Source organism: Rattus norvegicus, chromosome 17 (assembly GCF_021556685.1).
Source record: "Rattus norvegicus strain SHRSP/BbbUtx chromosome 17, alternate assembly SHRSP_T2T, whole genome shotgun sequence".
Classification (NCBI taxonomy): Eukaryota; Metazoa; Chordata; class Mammalia; order Rodentia; family Muridae; genus Rattus; species Rattus norvegicus.
Window position 1 is genome coordinate 60,491,677 of NC_141550.1, and position 24,957 is coordinate 60,516,633.

Below are 24,957 nucleotides of genomic sequence, written 5' to 3' on the forward strand. Positions count from 1 at the left end.
TTGCAAAATGGCTTCATCAATTTATCCTGTCATCCCAGGGTACAGGATCCTGGTATCCTACATACTTCCTGATGTGTCTTATATTCTTTCTGACTACACAGCAAGTCACACACAAACACCAAATGGCATCAATGAAGCACCAATGTTTTCACCATTTATTGCTGGTGTCTCAGTGCACTCTTGCTTTAAAGTGAGTTAGGCTAGTTTATTCTTCTCAATTTGATTTTCTACTGTATATAAGGAAAGTAGCCCTCGTGATATATAAAAGCATAAACACATTTCCTAACTCATCATTTTATACTTTAGAAAAGCATTTTCAAGGTACAGTTTAAACAATTAATCAATTGTCCTAATGGAATATGTAAGATACTAACTAGAGGCTATTAAAGTATGCTTTAAATCTAAGGTAAGGAAGAAACAGCAGAAAAGCCGATTGCCATGTGATTTGCACTCAGTCCCCGGGCATGCTTACCGTTCTTCCTCTCGTGCCGAATAATGCTGTGGCACTCTGAGTGTAAGAACTGCAAGTGGTCTGCCACCATCCGCTGCTGACACTCGTGAATCACTTTCGTATATGAACTTGGATGCAAATATTTTCGACATCTAATTTCTTCATCTTTTAATCTACCTAGAACCTACAGAAATACATCCTTACAATCAGAACTACAATGTAATGTTTAACATCAGCCAACTCTTAATGCTTCTAGTGCAGGTAAGGTTATGGAAAAGCTTTACACAACCAATATCTACTCAAAATTTATTAGTAATTTCAGATCCAAGTAAGCTACTGTCACCTACATGCCCCGACTGCATTCTGACAACCTTCACTCATCAGTGAATCATCTGCAGTGTTGGGAACCCAACACAAAACAGGAGTACAGAGTGAAAGTCAGGACATGAAATGGGGACAAATTACATGAACAATCCTTAACTGTCACATTAATGACTTTTATACTGACCCAAATATGTCAACCAAGACCTGCATGAAAAGGAACCAAATCTGAATAAAATACAGGTCAATAAAAAGTTAGTGAAGATGGGAAGCAAATAATCTGACAAATTTTTTAACACAACAAAATTACAGAATTGTAGCCTTGAAAGACTATGCTAGCAAGACATACATAAGCACAATTGTGTGGACTAGGAAACCACTCTGATATGAAGCACAGAAGTTATGTGTGACCTTTTAAAGATTGCTGGTTGGTCAGTCTGCAAATAAGAAGGGAAATCATTGGTGAATATCTCATTACAACAGGCAATAAGGCTCAAGACTAAAGGAAGAACTACCCATACCTCTATTCTATTGAAATCCAAAAGTTATGGGTAGTTAGAAAAAGATAAAGGTCTCTAGATTTTCACAGAGAGGTGCCTGCCTTGGCTCCCAAATGCTGGGATTAAATACATGTATCATCACTACCCAGCCAGGAAGATAAAGGTCTCTAGATTTTAAAAGGTGCTCGCTGTGTTGTTTTGCTGGTCCTCTTAGAATATTCTATCTTCTCAGTTAAAACAACAAACAGAAATCATCTAATAACAAAATGTTTGAACCTTAACCCCGCAAATCTAAACTGGTTAAGTCAGACACAGTGTCTTTGTAATCTCAGGCCTCAGAGGTGAAAGCCATAGGACTGCAATGACTCAGGGGCCAGTCTAAGCTATAAAGCAAGACTCAGTCTCAAAACATCAAGAAATGAAAACTTACAACATCTAGTAACAATTCTCATGTTTCCTTATAATGGCTCTTTATCACTCTTGAGAACATTAATTAATAAGGTTTACAATTCCATCTGGTGGTCTGACACAACGTTTTAACACTCAGCAGACTAAGAGTTAACCATGACTCAGATTCATTCATTTGTCCTTCACTTTTTCTTTCCCTTTGTTATTTTTATTGTATTTATTTATATTAGAAACAGGGTGGTATGTATCCATGGCTCACCTGAACTTCCTTAAATAGCTGAGGACTTCGGAGTTCCTCTGTGAACTGGGAATAGGCATTCACCGTCATGCCAGCTTATGCAGGGCTGGGGATTGAACCCATGCTTCATAACTGAGTCAAGGCATTTATAGACAAGCCTAGGACCTGAGTTTAATTCTCAGAACTCCCATGATGGAAAGATTGAATCCAACCCACAAGTTGTTTTCTGATCATCACACCTGAACAGCAGTACAATAGTCATTTTATATTAACTATATAAAGACTATTTTTTAAAGGTGTATGTATGTATTTATGTGTGGGTATGTGCATAAGAGTACAGATGCCCATGGAGTCCAGAGAAGAGTATCAGGTCCTCTGGACCTCCCAATAAAAGTAGTTATACTGGGAACTAAACTCAGGTCCTCTATAAGAGGTGTGGGTGCTCTTAGTCACAGAGCCATCTACCTGCCCTATATTATATTAATTTTAAAAATCTAACTAAAATAGCATTTTCCTAGAAGAAACAACATAACGAACTTTGACACTAAAACAATATTAAATATGGACACTTATAAATAAAATACTGTAAAATGTAACAGGTAAAGGTGTTTTTACCTTTTCCATATACTGTGAACAATTTGATTCTTGTAATAAATTTGAAGCTTCTTGCTTGTAATATTCTCCCGTTTCGGTCAGAAAGGGAGACACAAATATTCCCTGATAAAACTGAAAATCAATTAAAACTGTATTAGTAAAAACTGGAACAATTTCAGAAAGTACAGGTCTCATCATGCTTTGCGAGGCACATGCTTTTTACCTTTAAGGGGAATTTTTTCTTATACTGTTCAACATGAACAAAGGAGTTAATAACCCCATGGATTACTTTCTGGTTTGGGTCTTCTCCACCACGATCACTGAAACAAAGTACAACACAAAATATGTTTGAACATTCAGACATATACTCAAGTCCGCCATTACTAACCACTGCTAACTAATCTAACTAGAAGTACAAGGTCAAACATGCAAGCATGAACCAGGTATGATGACACATGCCTTTAGTCCCAGCACTTGGGAGGCAGAGGCAGAGGGATCTCTGTGAGTTCAAGGCTAGCCTGGTCTACAGAGCTAGTTCCAGGACAGCCAGGGCTATACAGAGAAACCCTGTCCTGAACACCTCCCCACCAAAAAGAGTGGACGATGAAGCAGTCTCTCATTAGCATCGCTATGAGAGCTGACGCACATTAGAAATCATCTCAGCAAGCGCAGGCGGAAGGGAATGAAGTGCTGTGACCACCACGGAGGTGGCTCTTCATTCAGCTCTAAACACCATGGCACGTGGGCATGGTCGCATCACACTGTACTCAAAGGGAAGAGAGCAGCCTTCTCTCTAAGGTAAGGAACAAATGAGGATGCAGATTTTCTTTTCCTTAACACAGCTTGACATAATTTTTAAGTTTCAGCTTCAGCAATCATACAGGAGAAAGAAATAGTATTTGAATTGGAAAAAAAAAAGTATTGGTTTATAGTAGCCTTGTGGGTAGAACTATATCCCAAATTTTCCACCACCACCACTACCGACAACAATAACAACAAAAACCCAAAAACCACTATTACAGTGAATGAATTCTTCTGAAGAGTGCAGACTTCACATACAGGGATCAGTAGTGCTGCTGTATGCCAACAGCGAACTACCTAGCTGGAAAGCAAGAAGGCAATCCCATTTTTTTTTTTTTTTTTTTTGGTTCTTTTTTTCGGAGCTGGGGACCAAACCCAGGGCCTCATGCTTCCTAGGCAAGCGCTCTACCACTGAGCTAAATCCCCAACCCCGCAATCCCATTTTTGAATTTGCTGTAAGAAATAACCAGAAAAGCCTTAAGTGAAAACCTGATCCAACAAAGTCAGGTGGATGCACACGTGATCGGAACTGACACCACACACACCAGTGGTACTCACTGAGGACATAAAACCAAACTCACTTTTTAATTTCTCGAAGCAGCATCCGGATGAGGATGTTCTGAAGGGGTTCAACCATTAACTTCCTCCACATATCCAATGCTAGCTGCCAGGAAAAACGGAAGTCATCCAGCGTCAATTAGGTAGTTTTTCCCTTAATAACCATTCAAGGACATTTTTTAATAGAAATACCCATCAACAGGAATACTATTGATCTTTTAAAATATCAGCAAAAATTGAAGGAAATTCATACCCTAGGAGTCCTAGTTATGAACCTGGTGGCATCTATGGTCCTGGCCAGTATTTACTAAAATTTGTTTCAAATTTAGCTCAAAAACAAAACCAACAAAAACAGAAGGAAAAAATAACTTTTCCTCTTCCCATCCCAGGCATTGTGAGAGCCGCAGTTACAATGCAGACATGGCCAAGTCCAAGAACCACACCACACACAACCAGTCCTGCAAATGGCACAGAAATGGCATCACGAAACTCCAGTCATGAAGATTCGAATCTCTTAAGGGGTTGACCCCAAGTTCCTGAGGAACATGCGCTTTGCCAAGAAGCACAACAAGAAAGGCCTGAAGAAGATGCAGGCCAACAATGCCAAGGCAGTGGGTACAGGGAGGCCATCAAGGCCCTTGTGAAGCCTCAGGCCATCAAGCCCAAGATGCCAGGGCCCCAGCCGCAAAATCTGGTTTTCATGGCTCACCCCGAGCTTGGGAAGAGGATTCAAAGCTACATGGCCAAGGGTCGTAGGCTCTGCCAATCAAAGCCCAAGGCTCAAACCAAGGCAGAGGCCAAAGCTCCAGCTAAGGCCCAGGCTTCAGCTCCAGCTCAGGCTCCCAAGGGTGCCCAGGCCCCGTGAAGGCCCCATAGAAAAGGCTCCTGCCAGTGTGAAGACAGACGACTGCTGTGACACACCCACCTACACACTATGTGCAGATGACAGTGTTCTATGCTGTTTTTACAAATAAACTTGAGACAAGAAAAAAAAACAAAAAAACCCTTTTCATTTAAAGTAGCAGTCATCACATCAGAATTATAATATTAAACACATTATTATTATTATTATTATTATATAGTTTATATATTACTGTTATTATCATTATTAGTGTGTTTGTGTTCTGGAGTCGATTCTCTCCTTCCACCATGAGGTGTGTTCTGGAGACCGAGCCCAGCTTGTCAGCCTTACACAGTCAGGAGGCAAGTACGTTACCCAGAGCCATCTCCCCTGCACCCATGCTATAAAAATCACTGAAAATTAAGTTTTATAAAATCCTTACTGGCTATCAATATTTAAATAGTAGATAGAGATGGGCCAACCCCTGCAACTCCGACAGGTGGAAGGGGAGACTGAAGTCACACCAAGGGGTAGATACAATCTGTGTGTGCAGTCACTTAAAGAAGTTCTTACCTCTCCTATTTCCATAAGTGGTTCATTCATATCTACTCCACCATAGCCATACTGTAAATCAGCTTCCGTCAATTTATTCTTTTTAATATACTGGGTATTGAGATACCTGAAAGTAAAACCATAGATGTAAAGTCAAAAGCCAGTCAGGAAAGCAAATACTGACTGACAGCTCTAGAACAGTAAGAGTCTTACATTCACAAACTGATTCAGGGATAACACCAAACGCAAACATACAAGTTAGAAATAAGTGAAAATGGTAAATTATTAGCTCTGACTCTGTAAAGCTTGCTACACCAATAGTAGAACAGCAAGAATAGAACGACCCCCAGCACAGGAAAAGAGGAAGGCCAGCTTGCCCTTGATTCTCACCACAATGCTCCTGGCTTCAAGAAGCATTTCTCACAATGGCTTTCAGCTAAGGAAGGACTAAGACAGGAATACAGGCCAGCATGAGCTTGAGCTCCAGCCTACAATGCCCTAGAGCTGGGATTACAGTGTCTGGCCACTCTCATTCAGATATTGTACCTTTGGGCCTGGCTTGATCTCTTTCTAAACTCTACCTTCCCGTGAGGAACAAAATACTTTACCAAGTACACAGCACTTGCTACCACATGCACAGTCCTTTTCTTTCATTGTTAATAAATCTTTTTATATTCTGGGCTCCTCTCTGGAATATAAGGTGGTGAAGGACCTCTTGTAGCACCAATCAAAAGAGCATCAGACAAATATCAAGTTCTAAAAGGAAATTCCTATTTGATAAATTACTGAATTGTGAAAGAATAATAACCTCTACAAACAGCAGAGTCTCGGATGAGCAGCCCGAGCCAGACTGTAAAAGCCATGAATGGCACAGATAAGCAAGCAAATGCTCAGCTACACACACACACACACACACACACACACACACACACACACACACACACACACACAGAGGGAGGCTGAGGAAGGGGGATTGCAAGTTTAAGAACAGGCTAAGCTAGCAAGATTCTGTCTGAAAACAAACAATAATTCTAAAATCAATTAAATAACTTTACATAATGCTAAAAAATAATCATGCACCTGATAAAGCTAAACAAAGAGTTCCAGAGCAGCTCGGAGAGCGCACTGAGAGAAAGGCACCAAGCAATGTTGGCACAACCTTTAATCCCAGCACTAGGGAGCAGACCAGGTCTGGCCAACAGAGCTAGTTCCAGGACAGTCAAAGCTACACAGAGAAACCCTGTCTCAAAAAAACAAAAACAAAAACAAGCAAACAAAGCAAACAAACAAAAAATAAAAAATAAAACAAAAAAGAGACAAAAACAAAACAAAACAAAACAAAAACCAAGGAAAGGCCTAGAAGACAGGCTCAGTCTACCACCAAAAAAAACACTATAGAGGTATTTTCTTCTAACCTTGTCAACATTGCCCTCTGTGAAAGGATCTCATTACCACTCCCTACCAATACAATTAAACAAACTGACTCCCAGAGCATCAGCTCTATGACTGTGCTATTGACAGGGGAAAGCTACTGATTTTAGACAGTAATCAAGTACCCTAATAAGAGAACATTAACTAGGCATGGTTGCATACTGCTATAATCCTAGCTAGAGCTTAAGAAATAATCAATTACAGACTGAGTTCAAGGTCAGCCTGGCTCATAAGACCTTATCTCAGGAAAAAAAATGCATGTTAGAAAGGCTCTGATACAAGAAAATGAATGAGCCTTGAGCCTAACTGATTAAGTGCACATGCACCCAGTCTTCAAATACCTGTCCACAATACCTAAAATCTAGCTAGGGGTTACCTTAATAAAATCTCACAATGTGGGGGCTGGGGATTTAGCTCAGTGGTAGAGCGCTTGCCTAGGAAGCACAAGGCCCTGGGTTCGGTCCCCAGCTCCGAAAAAAAGACCAAAAAAAAAAAAAAAAAAAAAAAAAAAATCTCACAATGTTGAAATACTATTTCATAAAAGTTAAAGCCACAATAAACCTGTACTTACTTCATAGTAAGCTATTTTTAAATTGTGTTTTTGCTCTTATAAAGGCCACTGTGCCATTGTGAAAGTCCATTCTCTGCAAAGGCAACTTAGAATAAGTAACCTATAATTCTACTGGCCAGCAAGGCAAAGGAGTAGCAACATGCTAGAACTGAGAGCTGCTGTGGTACTATGGTGGGTAACGCCACAGGGCAGGGTGGAACAGCAGACTGTGCCTGGAGAGCTACAAAGTCATCAACTTCTCCACAGTGAGAAATTGAAACCCAGGCCCATTTATGGGACAAGGTACAAAACATACGGCAAAATTACCACTGCATCCATCTCAAGCCATAAATATACAAGAGTGGACTCTCTAGGTCCTAGAATAAAAGAAAAGCGTTTGGTATGTATTTACTCTGTCAATAAATGTCCACTTTGCTCAGCAATAATAGTCATGGACAGGTATTTTAAATGATGAACTACTTACATAGGGATTCCTAAGACTTAAGGATGATATAGCCACATTGGCTTATGTACGTAGAAGCTTTGCTGTTGGAACAATCAGTGATATTTCCTAAAATGTAAGTTCTATCATTATGCAACAACCAACTGCTCTTCCACAAGACTGAATCAAATAGGATCAGCTCAGAGAACCACAGAAGTATAGTAAGCTGAAGACATGTAGGAAAGAGGAAAATTTAGGAAGGGAAGTAAGAACCTGTCAGAATTAGTTGTCCAGAGAAGAACGTATGGATAAAGAAAGGAAGAAAGGGGAGAGCAGGGCACATGGTGGTGGCTGAATCAGTATGTGCAGGGTGCCTGAGAGAAAACTACCAGGTGCTCTAAGAGGGCTCACAGAGCCTGAGATGCTCGCTTATATTCTGGAAATGTGGCTTAGATTTACCCCAATAAGCATTTGTTATCCAACCTGAGTTCTTACGCTCATCTGTTGGGGTTTAATGTGTTGTAGACAATTTGAAGAACAGTCAAAACATTTACTTTTTTGTTCTTTTCAAGGGTAACTGTCTACACCTCGCTCTGATGTGGACTTGTCTATCAAAGTCCCTATTAGTAATCCAATGGGAAATAATATAAATCACTCCTTCATAATTAAACTCATTAGAACAATATACATGAATTAAAAACGAATCATTGGGGGTAGAAAGAAGGCCCTGTGCTCTTCTAGGATCATGTGTGAATTCCTAGCATCCACAACCATCTATAACTAGTCTAAAGAGATCTGATGCCATCTTCTGGTTCTGGCCTGAGGAGGCCAGGCACAAAGGTACGGAGACACACACACTCAGGGAAGACACTCACATACATACAAGGATATCTTGTTTGTTTGGGTTTGTGTTTTTGAGACAGAGTTTCTCTGTGTGACCCTCGCTGCCCTGAAATTCATTCTGTAGACCAGGTTGACCTCAAACTTGTTGAGATCTGCCTGCCTCTGCCTCTGCCGTCCCCCCCCCCCCCCCCCCCCCCGTTGAAAGCAAATCTCACAATGAGCTGTGCATGCACACAGGGTAAATGGTGGGGATTCGAAGCACTTACCTATATAAGCAGTCCATATAGTCAGCACCCTTGCTGTATTCTTCCCAGTACCTATGATACATAACAAGCACTTGTTCTTCAGACTCCAGAACTCTCTAAACAGAAAAGACACGTTTGCTTTGAAAGTACTAATCATTTCCATTACAATGAAATTATAAAACATTGAATCAAACTCCTAAAAATAGTACAAATCAAGCATTATCAAGCCTGCTGGGGGTCATCCTGGTGCCCTCGTTCCGTAAGCGGGCCAGCAGCTTCTTTAAGATAAGATGACCGTGTAGGCAACACTGAACACCTAGGATCACCCCGCACTCAGCAATCTTCCTACCTCAGTCTCCCCATATGGGTTTCTAGGCTTGAGCCATAAGCAACTTCAATTCTATTTCTCTAAGAATTCATGCTGGGTATGGTGGCAGGCCCGCATACTCGTTTAATCCACATCTGTGATTTCTAGGCCATCCAGGGCTACAAAGTGAGACTCTGTCTCTCAAAATAAACAAAACAAACAAAAATCCTACAAAGCCTCGACAGTGCCCTCTTGCCCCCTCAGTGCGGGGGAGGTAGGGCTGATTGGGAACTCAAGGCCAGCCAGTTAGGATACTTAGCAGTCTGATCCATTTTGGATAACATAATCTTCTGTCTCAAAAAAACAGAAACAACCACAGCCTAACTTAGTAAATGGCAACATATCATATGGTTATTAATACGTAAAGCAAAGTTCAATAGCTTATAATAGTCAAACTTTACCTGAAGTAATATATTAAAAACACTGAAATAATTTTAAAGTACTTGCTATCAAAACCACTGCGACGAGTTGAAACATGCACATACCTAAACACTAAAGAATGTATATGCAACAGACAATAAACATGTACTAAGAGCAGTATATTCCTCCTCCACATTGTTCAGCCTTCTGGGTCAATAGAGTACCTCTTCCTAGTTAAGGCAGAGGCTGTGTTGTCTGACCATTGTGATGATGCCACTAACACCAAGGTAGAGTGCTAGATTCCTCCTGGTCCAATGATCTTTAAGGATCATACAGGGGACACAGCAGCTCATTTGAATGAGTGAGCTCTGTGGTGATGGGTCCATTATACAGCAGGTATAAACCCTAAAGAACCAAACTAATGCCCTGTGAACCAAATAATGATGCTTAATTCATAGGTCTTAAATACGACTAGCAATACATTGTTTAGAAATTTAGGTCTGGCTAATTCCATGTGTATTTTTAAAATAAGTATTTTGTTTAATAAAATTTAAAATTAAAAGAACAACCCCCCCCCCCCCAGCTTGATGGCTGTTTTCCACTGTAAATCAGTGAGCTGGGCAGACAGCTGCATCTGCAAGCCTAAGTGTGTCACAATATTATCCCTTACCTTATATAAATGCCGAACGTGATTTTCCAAAAAAATCTTTGTTTCCGCATAAAGTCTTTCTCCAAGTGGTTCAGGATAGGCCACACATAAAGCATAGATGTCTCTAGATAGATTATTAAGGTTCTCATAGTCAAAACATGATATTTATACTTGGCATTAGAAAAAGAAAACATCAAGCTAGGTGTCGTGGTTCCCTAGAATACTGGAACTTCTGCCTCTACCTCCCTAGGGCACCATCAAGACCACAGATGCAAAAACAAACTGGAAATATAGGGCTATTCAGGACAGAGCCATGCCATTTATTCTTTAAGTAAATAAAAAGAGCAGGGCTGCAGAGACATTTGCTTCTGAAAGGTCTTGAGTTTGGTTCCTAGCACCCACATGATGGCTCAGGGCCATCTCTAACTCTAGCTCAGACACTCTTTTCTGGTCACTATGGGCAAACATCTCTGTGTGCCACAAAGATCTCTGTGTAAATCACCCATACACTATTCCTACTATTCAGGAAACTACATCATCTACCTAAAAGAATACAGTATGGGGTACAGGAGAGGGCGCAGCTGCTAACACAGTGCACTGCTCTTGTGGAGAGAGTGCAAAGTGCAAATCACTTTGGGCAGCTCCTAACTGGTTTAAACTTCAGCAATCCAATGTTTCCGCCTCCAAAAGTACTAAACACTGTGTGCAAATCCATATTGTTTTTGTGTGTGTGTGTGTGTGTGTGTGTGTGTGTGTGTGTGTGTGTATAAATCTTAAAGAACACAGAATATTGGAGCTACTTACTATCAACAACTTAAAACTATAAAATATTAACCAATATTATATAAAGCAGAAATATAAACACCCATCAGTTAAGAATTTAAAAAAACTTCCACTACGAAAACACTGAACAATAGTTTGATAATGGAGACAGGTGCTTCAAAATATGTTCAGCCTCTGAATATAGCTTGTGATTTAACCATATTTTATTTATGAAATCAGAGTTTATTTTTATTCAGGTCCTGGCTAGTCTAGAACTTGACCTGCCTCGCAACAGGCCAGGAGCTCAGAGACCCACCGGCAGTAGCTCCTTAAGAGTATGAGGACTATTTAAAAGTGTGAACCATAATGCGCAGACACCCCCAAAACATTCAAATCAAGGTAGACAACTTGAAGAATGAAAACTGAGAATTAATTGAGCCCTGGTCTCCACAGGATACACACACCTGTACATACACATGTATATATACATACATAAGAACACATGAATGTATGATCAAATGAAGTAATAGTTACTTAAGGAGGAGTGATTTTCCAGGTAAGCCGTCTACTTCCAAGTGACTTATAAGCCACTTACAAGCCACTCAGCTATTCCATAAAATACAGAACAAAATCTCAAAATCTAATTTTCTTTTTTAGATTCCTGTTCCCAAACAAATCAAATTGCTTCCAGAAAACTAAGACATGATTTCAGCAGAATCTGTATCATACTCTAGATATACTGAGCTGCAAAAAAAAAAGTTGGATATTAAAATTTTTGTGCTCAAGTCTGTGCCCTAATTATCACCACAACCCTGGCAAGTTCATACAGACAGCAATTAGGACGAGAGAGAGCTCCAAAGGTAAGAGTGCCGAATGCTCTTCCAGAGGACCTGAATTCCATCCCCAGAACCCACTGGTAGCTCGCACCTTTTCCAGGTGATGACGCTCTCCTCTGGCTCCCACCAAAACCACACAGCAGATACACAGACTACATGCATGCCGATCACCACAGCAACGACACTCTGCTGATGTGATACTGTAAAAGGCTCTTAGAAACAGCATCATCTTATGATCAGTGTCTAGGACACAGGACACCAAACAAATGATTCTCACTAACAGCTACAGGTATAATGAATTAAGTGATATCCTGTTAGTCTGAAGGCATTCCTCTATTGTACTGATACTCAGCTTAGCAATAACAGTTCTGTCTTTGAAGTCAGAGTCTCTGATGGACAGAAGTCCCACAGACCAAGTGCAGGAAGACTCTGGGCAGCTCTAGTGCAGTTCTGCAAATGCCTAGAACACAGGCCAGAGCTGCATTCATATGTAAAACCCACAATTTTAATTAGCAAATTAATTAGCAAACAACCTAATTAGCAAATGTTTTCACCGTTTGCTATTTACCCTCTACATACCAGCATCTAAACGACACCAGCATCTAAACGCATACTTTCTAAAGTCTTGGCCACCACGATGTTCAGTGAGGAAGTGGCGAAGCCATAGAGGGCTCTGACGGAAGAACTCAGGTGCTAGCTGTGCCCTGGGGACACTGGAACACAAATGCCTTCCTCTTTGCTTCCTGGCCACCGTGAGATGAACAGATTCCTGTCATAAGCCTGTGAGCACCTTACCACCAGCCAAGGCAATGGGGACAAGTGACCGTAGTTTACACACCCTAGATTCAGTCTCATGAACTTTGTTAGAGTAACCAAAAGACTAACCCAGAGAAGTTTCACTCCCCTGCAGGCTTTTCTTGACTCATATACCCAGGGCCACATGACACCTCTTCTCCACTCCATCTTTCTCCACAACATCTACTAAATCTTACTAGAAACACTGGCACTCGATTGTTGATAAAGCCTCCCTGTGAGTTTGAAAACTGCAAAGGCCAGACTGCCTTGATGATACTGGACTGAACCTCTAAACCTGTAAGCCAGCCCCAATTAAATGTTGTCCTAATGAGAGTTGCCTTGGTCATGGTGTCTGTTCACATCAGTAAAACCCTAAGACAAAATTGGTACTGGGAGTGGGGTATTGCTGAGATAGGCCTGACCCTGCTTTTGTTGGGAAGAATGTGGATTTGAGGACTTTGGATTTAGAAAGCAGAGGAATGCTTTAAGTGGGGCTTAATGGGATATCCTAGTAGAAACTTTGTTACTGAGAATGATTTGAATTGTGTAGACCTGGCCCAAGATATTTCAGACACAGAAACGCAGAGTTTGGAGAATACACAGCTGGTTTCCTCTTTTGTTTTGGGGATTACAGTTAAGTTATTGGATGAATCTCAGAAAAGACTTTGAACTTCAGACTTTTAACATTGTGGAGACTGCTATAGACTATGGGGACTTTTGAAGTGGCACAAAATGTATTTTGCATTATGCTAGGTTTAGGTATGGCCCTCATAGACTCATGCTTGAACAAGCCTATGGGGACCAGGGAATGGAATGTGATGGTTTGTATAAGCTCAGCCCAGGGAGTGGCACTATTAGGTGTGGCCCTGTTCAAGTAGATATAGCCTTGTTAGAATAGATGTGTCACTGTGAATGTGGGTTTAATACCCTAATCCTAGCTGCCTGTAAGCCAGTGTATATTATTCGAACGCCTTCAGGTGAAGATGTAGAACTCACAGTTCCTCCTGCACCATGCTTGCCTGGGTGCTACCATGTTCCCGCCTTGATGATACTGGGACTGAACTACTGAACCTATGAGCCAGCATCAGTTAAATATCTTCCTTCTAAGAGTTGCCTTGGTCATGGTGTCTGTCCATAGCAGTAAAATCCTAACTAAGACACTATGTTACGGGGCTGGAGAGATGGCTCAGCAGTTAAGAGCACCCAACTGCTCTTTCAGAGGTCATGAGTTCAATTCCCAGCAACCACATGGTGGCTCACAACCATCTGTAAAGAGATCCGATGCCCTCTTCTGGTATATCTGAAGACAGCTACAGTGTACTTATATATATAATAAATAAATAAATCTTTTTAAAAAAAAAAAAAAAAGACACTATGTTACTAGACTTCTTATGACCACAGTAGGGCCAGACACACACTCAGCCCTGGGGACTTGTTGAATGGATGGTTGTGAAAAACTGATCGCTACAAAATTGACAGAAATATACCCTAAGACAGCTATACCAAAGGTTCTAATCTTGTTTTCTTTCTTTAACAAGCTTTGATCTAGTGTTTCTTATGGCTTCCACCAAAGGATACGAGAAGCGGTCGTTCCATGTTGCTCTCTCTACATATTCCAACATAACGACAGCCTTGATTGTAGTTAGCAGCTTGTTCCACGTCTCATCAAAATCCACTACTCTTGGTTTTAAAGACATTGTGCAAGTTTAGTGTTAAAACCTGTTAATTAAAAATAACAAGGTTAGCATGAGTCTCACAGGGATAGTTAGGCTTTAAAAATACCACTTTACTGGGACTGGGGAGGTGGATCTGAGGTTAAGGGTATGTACTACTCTTCCAGAAGACCAGAGTTGGATTCTCAGCACCCACATCAGGTGGTTTACACCCCCCGCCTCTGTCTTCCATGGGCCATGTGGGCCTACCCATGTGCACATACTCAAACAAATACACACAAATAATAAAAATAAAGCACTACATAACCTGATACATAAAAGGAGTAGAAGCACAAATGAGCATAGGAACATGTTAAATTTTAGCTATCACCCTTTTACAGTCATTCAAGCACATTGTTGATGAACAGTATATGGTTTGAAAGATTGGCAAGCTTCATTAAATATGTTGCAGAAAAATTAGGTAAACAACTATCATAAAAAGTATGCAAAGACATTGAACAAAAAGATTTTGATCATGAATTCTCTATTTGTATTTTTCATCTGGGGAATGATTAATATACAATATCAGAAAGTAAAATACTCCTAGAATAAATGTTTTAGAAAAAGATTTATGGGCTGGAGAGATGGCTCAGTGGTTAAGAGCACTGACTGCTTTTCTAGAGGTCCTGAGTTCAAATCCCAGCAACCACATGATGGCTCACAACCATCTGTAATGAGATCTGATGCCCTCTTCTGGTGTGTCTAAGACAGCTACAGTGTACTTATATATAATAAATAACTTTTGAAAAAAACGGAAAAGATTTACATAAACAAGCAGGAGAGGTTAGAGAGATGGCTCACCAGTTAAGAGCGCTGGCTCTTCTTGCAGAGGACTCTGGGGTATAGTCCCTACACGACTGCCTACAAACACATGTAACTCATTTCAAGAGGTTGTGATACCCTCTTCTGGTATCCATGGGCAGCTGGCACTCTAGCGGTATGCACATATATATCCAGGCACACACATAATAAAAATGTAAAGGATAAAAAAATATGCCAGGAAGAGTTTTTGGAGTAGAATAAAAAGTTCACATGAACTTAAAATATTAGGAATATTAGGTTTGCTCAACAGAAAGCTTGAACCACCCCAGACTCTCAGGTTGTATGAGTAATATTAGAAAAAATGTGGCTTCAGTATATTGAATCACGTGGGGCTAGAAGATGCTCTAGGACTGGCAAATAGGCTGCATTTATGAGTTATTTGCTTTCTAGAGCTAAAAGACTACCAATGTTGTAGAAAATTGGCACAAGCTAAAATTTTTTTTTAAAACAAAACAAACAAACAAAAAACTCTACCAATAAACCAAGTAGGTCCTATTGTTCTTGCCAGTTCTGAGTAAGAAAGAGTTACAGGACGATGGAGAAACATCAGTTGGCGTCAGGAGTCAAAGCTTTTTGAGAATACTTCCTCCTTCCCAATCTAGGCTGTGAGAATGTATTTGGCCTACCATTATTAATGGATCAAAATGAAGACTGTGATAGTTTGTATATGCTTGGCCCAGGGAGTGGCACTATTAGGAGGTATGGCCTTCTTGGAGGTATGTCACTATGGGCGTGAGCTTAGGACCCTCATCCTAGCTGCCTGGAAGTCAGTATTCTAGCAGCTTTCAGATGAAGAACTCTCAGCTCCACCTGCACCATGCCTGCCTGGTCGGTGCCATGCCCCTGCCTTGATAATGAACTGAACCTCTCAACCAGTAAGCCAGCCCCAACTTAATGTTGTTCTTTTTTTTTTTTTCTTTTTTTCTTCTTCTTTTTTCTTTTTTTTGGAGCTGGGGACCAAACCCAGGACCTTGAGCTTGCTAGGCAAGCACTCTAACACTGAGCTAAATCCCAACCCCTAAATGTTGTTCTTCTAAAGTTTCTTTGGTTATGGTGTCTGTTCACAGTAAGTAGTAAAACCCTAAGTCGATGATGATGAAGATGAAGATGATGATGACGACGACGACGACGACAAAAACAGATGAGTAGAAAATTCTTAACCATAGAATTTCAGGCCTTGGATAATGAAGAGTCTCAGGGGTACTGGTACTGCTTGTATTCAAATGCTAAATTCTGTGCCCCAAGATCTGGCTGCTTGAAGACAAAAATGTATCCTCATGTATTCCAGCTTTTTGCCGTGTGAACCTTGCTCCCCAAGTTAACTAGTCAATAAAAGGCTAAAGCCTGTGACTGGACAATAGATAGAGGGGAGGTTTACAGTTCCCTGGCTGGGAGTCGCAGGTAAAGAGAGGAAGGGAAGGACAGTAAAAGAAGCCACCATGAGAGATGGACCGTGAGCCTGTGGCCAGGAGAACAGTTAGTAAGAGACATCTGGCACGGCTGTCTTAGAATAGCTCCAAACCTGCTCAACACAGGCTTACAGCCTGTGAATACGTTTGGACCGCGGGTCTTTATATGGGGCTTTATATGGAGCTGGAATTTTTAGTTCATGTTACAGAAGAGTTCAGTAGTTTAGAATGGATACTGCTCTTGAAAAGGACCCATGTTCAGCTCCCCTGAGCTTTATGTGCAGTTTACAACAACTCCTAACTCAGTGCACTTTTCCAAACTGTAAGCGGCAGCACTTATATGTGTACTACTGCACACATGTACACGTGTACACATAAGTTGTTCTTGAAAGAATCTCAGAGGCTAATCAAAGGTAGGATAACCTAAGCAAGAAGTTAACCATGCCACTCTGGTCCTGTGAGCCATCTGATGTGTCCCACTCCTGGCAGCAGCTCACACTCACTTACAACCTAAGCCCAGCTTCCAGGAAGAGGCCTTAGCTAGCTTCACAGCTTCCTCTGATGAAGCTCTCTCCTGGCACAGTACTAGTCACTTTTCTGCTCAGAGGTCACTGACTCAGAGTCACAAGTTCTGCCTTCATCCTTCTTGCTTCTCTACCTACCATCCCACCTCACTACTCCTCCTCTGCAGTGCCTGGCTCCTGTGTGACACAGCCTGCATCCACATCCACCTGCTGACGATACTTTCTGGGGTAACTCCACTGAGTAAACTCTCACGTGGAGTGCTACATTCTTCTTACCATCACCTTTCTTTTAATCTTCCTGCTTAAGCTTATATGAAAATGCTTAACAACTCTGCTTCTTAAAAAGCTTTCTTGGGGGGCTGGAGAGATGGCTCAGCGGTTAAGAGCACTGATTGCTCTTCCAGCGATCCTGAGTTCAAATCCCAGCAACCACATGGTGGCTCATTACCATCTGTCATGGGATCCAATGCCCTCTTCTGGTGTGTCTGAAAACAGCTACAGTGTACTCACACACATAAAATAAATAAATAAATCTTTAAAAAAAAAAAAGCTTTCTTGGTAAGTGATGTACACCATGCAGATAAACTGTTAGTGTGTGGTGTTAATGGCTGTAGGCCGTCTTCGTCTGTACAGAGTCAGACTGACACTTCCCTGCTGACACTAGTGATGAGAACAGGTATGAGTGTGAGATGGTGATAATCCATGCTCAAGGGGATAACAACTGTGGAAGCTGTTGTGGTAAAAATTCAAAAGGAACATTTTTTCAGTTCCCAGGAGCCAGATCCACTCACTCCAGCAGCTACTCTGCGACAGGGTCCGCCCACTCCCGGCTGCCTCCCTTTTAGCAGCACTCTCTGCGAGGTCCACGCCTGACACACATATCTCGTTCTGCAGGCCCTGAGCGTTCTCACTCCGCACAGGCTGCACAGGCACAGAACCAGATCCGCATGCTCCAGATGCCTCTCAGCCTGGTAAAATCAAAGTTCTGGAAACTTGTAATTTAGCAATTAGATTTATATGTTAAAATCTTAATCCGCAATTTATCCACACAATATATTCACCACCGATTGATAAAGATATAAACCTACACAAGATAAAATCCATCTAGTTCACCTAAATCTGAACCATCCTCCTCCATAGACTCCATCTTGATTACTCTTCTTCCTCCTCAGAGAACATGGAGGCGGATGTTAAGATTCCTCTCTGCACATTTACGGGTTGTTATGACTATTCTTATGTACAGGATTTTGTGTGGTCTAGATAGGCAAATTATATCTTATGAATTGGATCAGAGGATATTGTGTGATGTGTTCTTTCATGTGGCGATTTAATTGAGTTCAAGAGAGTGTATGGTGGCCCGCCATGGATTTGGGACTTGGTGGAAACACAGCCAAGCTGTGAGTGAGGGTGGGGCAGCCTGACAGGATGCAGTGTTGGAATGGCTCGAGGACAACAAGTCAGAAAGTAGATGAGGGCAGCGTGGAGCTACTGAGATAAATTAGCGCTAGTCCCAATGGCCCGCTGGAGCCAGAACTAGTAAAAGAGCACTTACCAGGGGACACATAGGAACTGTTCTGCCTTTTTTTCTTTTCTTTTTTTTTTTTTTTTTTTTTGGTTCTTTTTTTCGGAGCTGGGGACCGAACCCAGGGCCTTGCGCTTCCTAGGCAAGCGCTCTACCACTGAGCTAAATCCCCAACCCCCTTTTTTTATTTTCTACTGCAACAACAAGCAAAGGCAAGAAGAGAACCTCCATGTTTTCACCAACCTAGTGAAACACCAAACACTAAACCAATAGAGAATATACAAAATTGTCTGTTAGACTATCTGTTCGCCCTATGAAAACCTCAAAGAACACCTTTTTAAGTTACTTAATTTTCTCCAAATCATCGAAATACTTATTCATGTAAAAGTCACACAAGGATGAAAAGACAGGACAAAGGCACAATGCATAAACACCACCTCAGTATCATTTCCCACCTCAGAGGCTACTGAACAGCTCTCAAATATATGGGCTTTGCACTTGCCTTGCACATGAAAGACCCTGGGTCACTCTCCAAAGATGATATACCACCATGCATCACTTAACAGGGATAGACTTCCATTACTTATTAGACTGTTCCATAGAGTGGACGGACATCACAGTGTACACTCACACAAACTAAGAGGGCTATGATGTCATAGGGCAATATAATCTCCAAGGGCCCACCATGGCACATCAATCTATCACTGGCTGAAACATAGTTTAAGTACATTTCGGTACGATTTCTCCATCCTTGTTCTTTTATAGAGACCACAATTCATTTCCCATTTTCAATCTGATTGTGTCCCATTGAATGCCTGCAAAATTCAATTTTTTTAGCTTTCTTCTGAGTTTCATTCTCAATTTGGTGAGTTTTTTTTTTTTTAACACAAATAACCTAGGCCCTGTGAACACCATAGGCCCTAAAACAATCCAATCCCTAGAGCCAGTTGTGGTGGCACTGCAATCCCAGCACCTGAGAGGGTGAACTGTGACAGATCTAGACTACATGATGAGTTTCAAGCCAGTGTCTTCATTACGGTGTGAGACCCATCCTTTTAAAATGTTCATTGATATTTTGCCTGCATGAATGTCTGTGTGAGGGTGTCAGAAGCCCTGGAACTGGAGTTACAGACAGGTGTGAGCTACCATGTGGGTGCTGGGAATTAAACCATGGTCCTCTGGAAGAGCAACCAATGGTCTTAACCTCTAAGCCATCTCTCCAGCCTCCTTGAGACCTATCTTAAAAAATAAAATCATGGGCCCCAAATATTTACAAATTATTAAGTCAGGTGTGATAGTCTATGTCTGGGGTTCATCCATAACCACAGCACTGAAAGTAAAAGGGGGCACTGTGAGCTCTAAGCCAGCCTTGGTCACATAACACACACCTCAGAAAAAGAAAAAAAAAGTTACAAAATAAAGTTAAAAAAGCTAATCCTAAATATGAAATTTTTATTTTACATTTGAAAATACTTCTAGACCAAATTTCCATTTGTAGCACTATTTAAAATTATAATATTCAAAAGTAGATCACATAAACATGGTTATCACTTGACCTGTCTAATCCTTTGTACATAGTCAAAAAATATAAAAACATGTCTATAAAATAAGGGCACAAAATTCTTAGCCAAGAAAACCATTCGCTGGAGAGCAGGAAGATGCTGTCCACACTTCCATACACCAGACCAAGCAAAGAGAATAAAGAACTGATGCTCACGACCGTGAGGGTGAATCCCAGCACCGTTCTGGCTGAGGGGAGCCCCCGATCAGTCAGATACCAGCTAAAATCACAGTACGTGATGACTGTGTTGTTGTCAAGGGGTCTCATTTCTATGGAATAAAGCAATTAGATCGATCCACAGACACACACCACACAGATATCAGAAGTCACAATTTGAGCATTACTACAGCTATTGGGTGGAGAAAGAGTTACATTAGCACATCGTATAACACATAATTCTGAAATCCATCTCCTTTGTCTTTCCACGCTCCAGTCAGGTAATCCACCACCCTCTCTGGCCTCTGTAGACACAAGGAATACACACGGTACACATATATACTCATACACAAACATAAATAAATCTCAAAACACAAAACTTTCCATTAGAGCTCCCAGAATGCCTGAAATCACAGCAACAGAGGCTAACAGAGGAGGATGCTTGACTCTAACGTAGGCTACAAAATGAGGTTCTCTCTCACACACAAAAACCAGGGGAAGGTACTAGAGAAACATTTCACCATTATCTGTTCTTCCCGGGCTGCAGTTCAGTCCCCACTGCCCAGGTCAGGCAACTCACAACCACCTATAATTGCAGATCCAGGGAATTGGATGCCTCCACAGCACCTACACTCACACACATAGTCCCAACACACATCTACACACATTATAAACAATAAACACACAGGCTGGAGAGAAAGACCAGCTCAGCAGTTACTGGCTGTTCTTTAGGGGGTATGAGTTCAATTCCCAGAACCCACTTGTGGCTGACCAAACAGCTGTAAATTCAGTTTAAGGGGCTCCAACACCTTCTGGCCTCTGTGGGCACCACATGCACATGGTGCAGACATACCTGGAGGCAAAACACCCATACACATTGTACTGACTGGTTTTGTGTGTCAACTTGATACAAGCTGGAGTTATCACAAAGGAGCCTCCCTTGAGGAAATGCCTCCATGAGACCCAGCTTAAGCTTTTTCGATTAGTGATCAACAGTAGGATGGCCATTGTGGGTGATGCCATCCCTGAACTGGTAGTCCTGGGTTCTACAAGAAAGCAAGCTGAGCAAGTCAGGGGAAGCAAACCAGTAAGCAGCATCCCTCCATGGCCTCTGCATTAGCTCCTGCTTCCTGACCTGCTTGAGTTCCAGTCCTGACTTCCTTTGGTGATGAACAGCAATATGGAAGTGTAAGCTGAAGAAATCCTTTCCTCCCCAACTTCATGTTTTGTGTAGGAATAGAAACCTTGACTAAGACACACATTATCTTTTTTAAAAATTAAAACCAACCGAGCATAGTGCCTTTAAGCCCAGGCCATGAGAGATAGAGGGAGGTGATCGATCTGCGAGTTGAAGGTCAGCCTGGTCTACATAGAGAGTTCCAGGAGAGTCAGGGCTATATAGTGAGACACTGTCTTGATAAACAAAAAAAAAAACAACAACAATAACAAACCAGAAAATAATAAGTGACTCTTAAAATTTTCCAGTAGAAATAAAACCTAACATACCAAGCTATAAAAAGAAATTTGACTAAGGATTTAACTCTATGGTAGAATACTTCCCTCCCAAATCCAAGGTCCTTTGTGCCATCCTCAGTAACAGATACAGAGATACTGATTTTCATCCAGAGGGACACTCAGCAGCTTAACAGCTTCCATTATAGAACTATTCATTGTGATAGTAACAAACTTATCAACCACATCTAGTTCAGAAATTGTTACTATATGCATACATGTGTATTCATGTGTGTACATTTACACACACATACATATGTGTATATATATATATGTACATATATATATATAATAGCTCTTAGTATAGATCATCTCTTAATTCATGTAAGATACCATTATACTCTCCATTTTAAAGAATAAAATTCTGGCTTGGTCAGTCAGCCTGCAATCTTGGCACTTGGAAGGTGGACGCAGAAGTTTTAGGAATTCACCACCATCTTTAGCTACAGTGTGACTTTGGAAAGCCTAGCCTCTGTGAGTCAATGTCTTCAAATACTAGAAATAATTCCTCTGAGCCCCATACTATCCACACTAGGGAATTCTTTCTCACTTCTTTAAAAAGTTTACATGTGCTATGCTAAAGAACCAATAAATACTAATAAATAAAAATAAACAGACTTGGCTGGGCATGTAATTCTGTTAGCAGTAACACATTTGTCTGGCATAGGCGGCCCTGCTGAATTCAAGACTGTCTACAAAAAAGAAGATAAAGAACCTACCATTTACACATATTAGCAAACAAAATTTGAATCTACAGGTATCTGGCTTCCACTGGGGTCTTATGCTTTCACAGCCCTCTCCATTTGCCACTTACAGAACTGGAAACAGTGGTACAGCATGCCTGAGATCTTCCCTAAGTTGAGAGGCAGAGGGAGGTGGCCTGCCAAGAGTTCGAGGCCAGTCTGCTCTACATAGTGAATCCCAGACAGGCTAGAGTAAAACGTCATCTTGAGAGAAAGAGATAAAGGATCTCTCTCTCTCTCTCTCTCTCTCTCTCTCTCTCTCCCTCCCTCCCTCCCTCCCTCCCTCCCTCCCTCCCTCCCTCCCTCCCTCCCAGATAATAGAGAGAATCTTAGCCTGGCCAGGAAAGGGTCAATTAGACATGAGAGACATGAGATATAAGAAAAGCAGGTTTTGAACTGGTGAGTTGGGTCAGGGGGCAAAGAGACTTGTCTCCAAGCCTAACAGTGTGAGTTCACTCCCTGGATTGCCATACCACATGCTGGAAAGAATTGACTCAAGGTGTCCTCTTACTGCCTCCACAAAGGCAGTCCGACACGTACACACAGATGAATACACATAAGCAAATGTAGTTGCTAAAAAAAGAAAAGCATTGGTGTCAGAAATGAACTAAGTGGTGACTTATAAGCAATACTCTCAGGAGGCTGCTGGGCCCACTGTAACCTCCAGTGCAGCCCCCACATAGCTGATCTGCATTCTCTCCATCTAAAAGCATAAAATACAAAAGGCAATGTTTAGAAGTCCATATCAAATGGACTAGACAGAGCTAGAGTGGTCTCTGGTCTTCTCTGAAATCTTATTTCCCCATCCTTGCATTCATCTTTTAAAAAGACAAAACCATACAACTGCTGAAATCATTGTGCCTTATAACTACTTACTTTACGCCCATATTTACTACTTAAATTTTACTGGGTCTGGAAATATGCTTCAGCAATTGAGGACACATGTTGCTCTCGTAAAGGGCATGAGTTCAATTCCCAGCATCCACAGGGTTGGCTCATGGCTGTAAACCTAGTTCCAGGGGCTCCAACAGGCATGCAGGTGGCACACATACATGCATACAGGTAAACCATTCATATACATAAAGAACTAACAAGTAAATCAAAGGAAAAGGAGCAGGACTTCAGACCAGTTCCCAGCCCCCCTAGATTGAGTGGCTGACACTGCCTGAGACTACCTAGCTCAGCAGACACACTGAGAATAAGACTCTTTTCCTCTATGGAAATAGAAAACGCTCAAACTCAAACTGGAAGAGTTCTATGAAATAACTGACTGCATTTATCACACACGAGCTTGAGGGTTAAAAAAGAAAAACTCTCACTAAGAAGACTCAACCAAACATAATGCTTGATTTGGATAGAATCTTGAAATAAGAGTAAGGGTATAGGTGGAAAGCTAAAAATTCAAAATGTGTGTGTATTTACTAGTATTGCACCAATGTATCTCCTAGTCTTGACCGTGCTGGGAAATCTAATCCAGAAATTAACACAGGTAGAAAATAGTGTACCACTGGGTAATATTCCCAGTCCTGACTTCCTCTGTGTGTGAGTGTCTAGCTATGTGGCCTAGGAACAGTCATTTGAACTTGAGATGATTCTCCAGTCTTGACTCCCTAGTGTAGAACATCACACCAATTGTTGGACCTGGGTCAGGTAAGTTGTTGAGTAATAGAAAATGCAACTTGATGACAATACTTGAGCCTCTTATTTTCCAAGTGTTCTGTGTATCTAAAATTGTTCTAAAATTTCTAAAAATGTTAAGTAGCCTATAATACTTTCTTTCTAACAAAATTTATAAATATAAATTGAGCATTCCTTCCTTGAAATGCAACATATATTAAATTAATAAATGCAAAAATAATGGGTTATTAAGCTGTTGGTCCATTCAGAGAGTCAGGTCTTACCAAGCACTCCCCAACACATACCCAGACTCTTTAAAAAAGCTTACATTAGAACAAAGACTTTACTGAGTTAATAGATACTTATTAAACATTTAGTATATTCTAGAGTGCCAAAGGATGCTGGAGATGTAGCTAAACTTAAGTTTATAGCAAATTACAGAAATAAAACAATAATAAGCTGTAAATCTGTTTTTATGAAAACTTCTAACTTTTTTCTTTTAAAGATTATATCTAAGTACACTGTAGCTGTCTTCAGACACACCACAAGAGGGCATCAGATCCCACTACAGATGGTTGTGAGCCACCATGTGGTTGCTGGGATTTGAACTCAGGACCTCTAGAAGAGCAGTCAGTGCTCTTAACCACTGAGCCATCTCTCCAGCCCAAATTCTGACAAGTTATAATGAGGCTATAATTTAATGACTAACGATGGTTAACACTAAATGTTTAAGTCTATAAAAGAAATGACTTTGATTAATTGAAACCTTCAAACTGAACATTTAACGTCTACACATTTTAGAATTTTAAACAAAAAGAGACAAAGAAGTCCACGT

The 24,957-nt window shown here is 41.0% G+C and overlaps 1 protein-coding gene and 1 pseudogene across 3 annotated transcripts in view; one reads left to right on the forward strand and one right to left on the reverse strand.

The window, feature by feature from the left end:
- Cul2 (cullin 2) overlaps nucleotides 1-24,957 on the reverse strand; it is a 41,425-nt gene that overhangs the window by 13,193 nt on the left and 3,275 nt on the right. For all 3 annotated transcript variants that reach the window (NM_001399213.1, XM_087591136.1, XM_087591137.1), the window contains 8 exon segments: nucleotides 473-635; nucleotides 2,534-2,644; nucleotides 2,736-2,832; nucleotides 3,895-3,977; nucleotides 5,286-5,391; nucleotides 8,797-8,891; nucleotides 10,173-10,275; nucleotides 14,123-14,263. In NM_001399213.1, the coding sequence (NP_001386142.1) occupies nucleotides 473-635; nucleotides 2,534-2,644; nucleotides 2,736-2,832; nucleotides 3,895-3,977; nucleotides 5,286-5,391; nucleotides 8,797-8,891; nucleotides 10,173-10,275; nucleotides 14,123-14,241 (877 nt within the window). In that variant the 5' untranslated portion in view covers nucleotides 14,242-14,263.
- On the forward strand, nucleotides 4,291-4,736 carry LOC148000216 (large ribosomal subunit protein eL29 pseudogene; annotated as a pseudogene).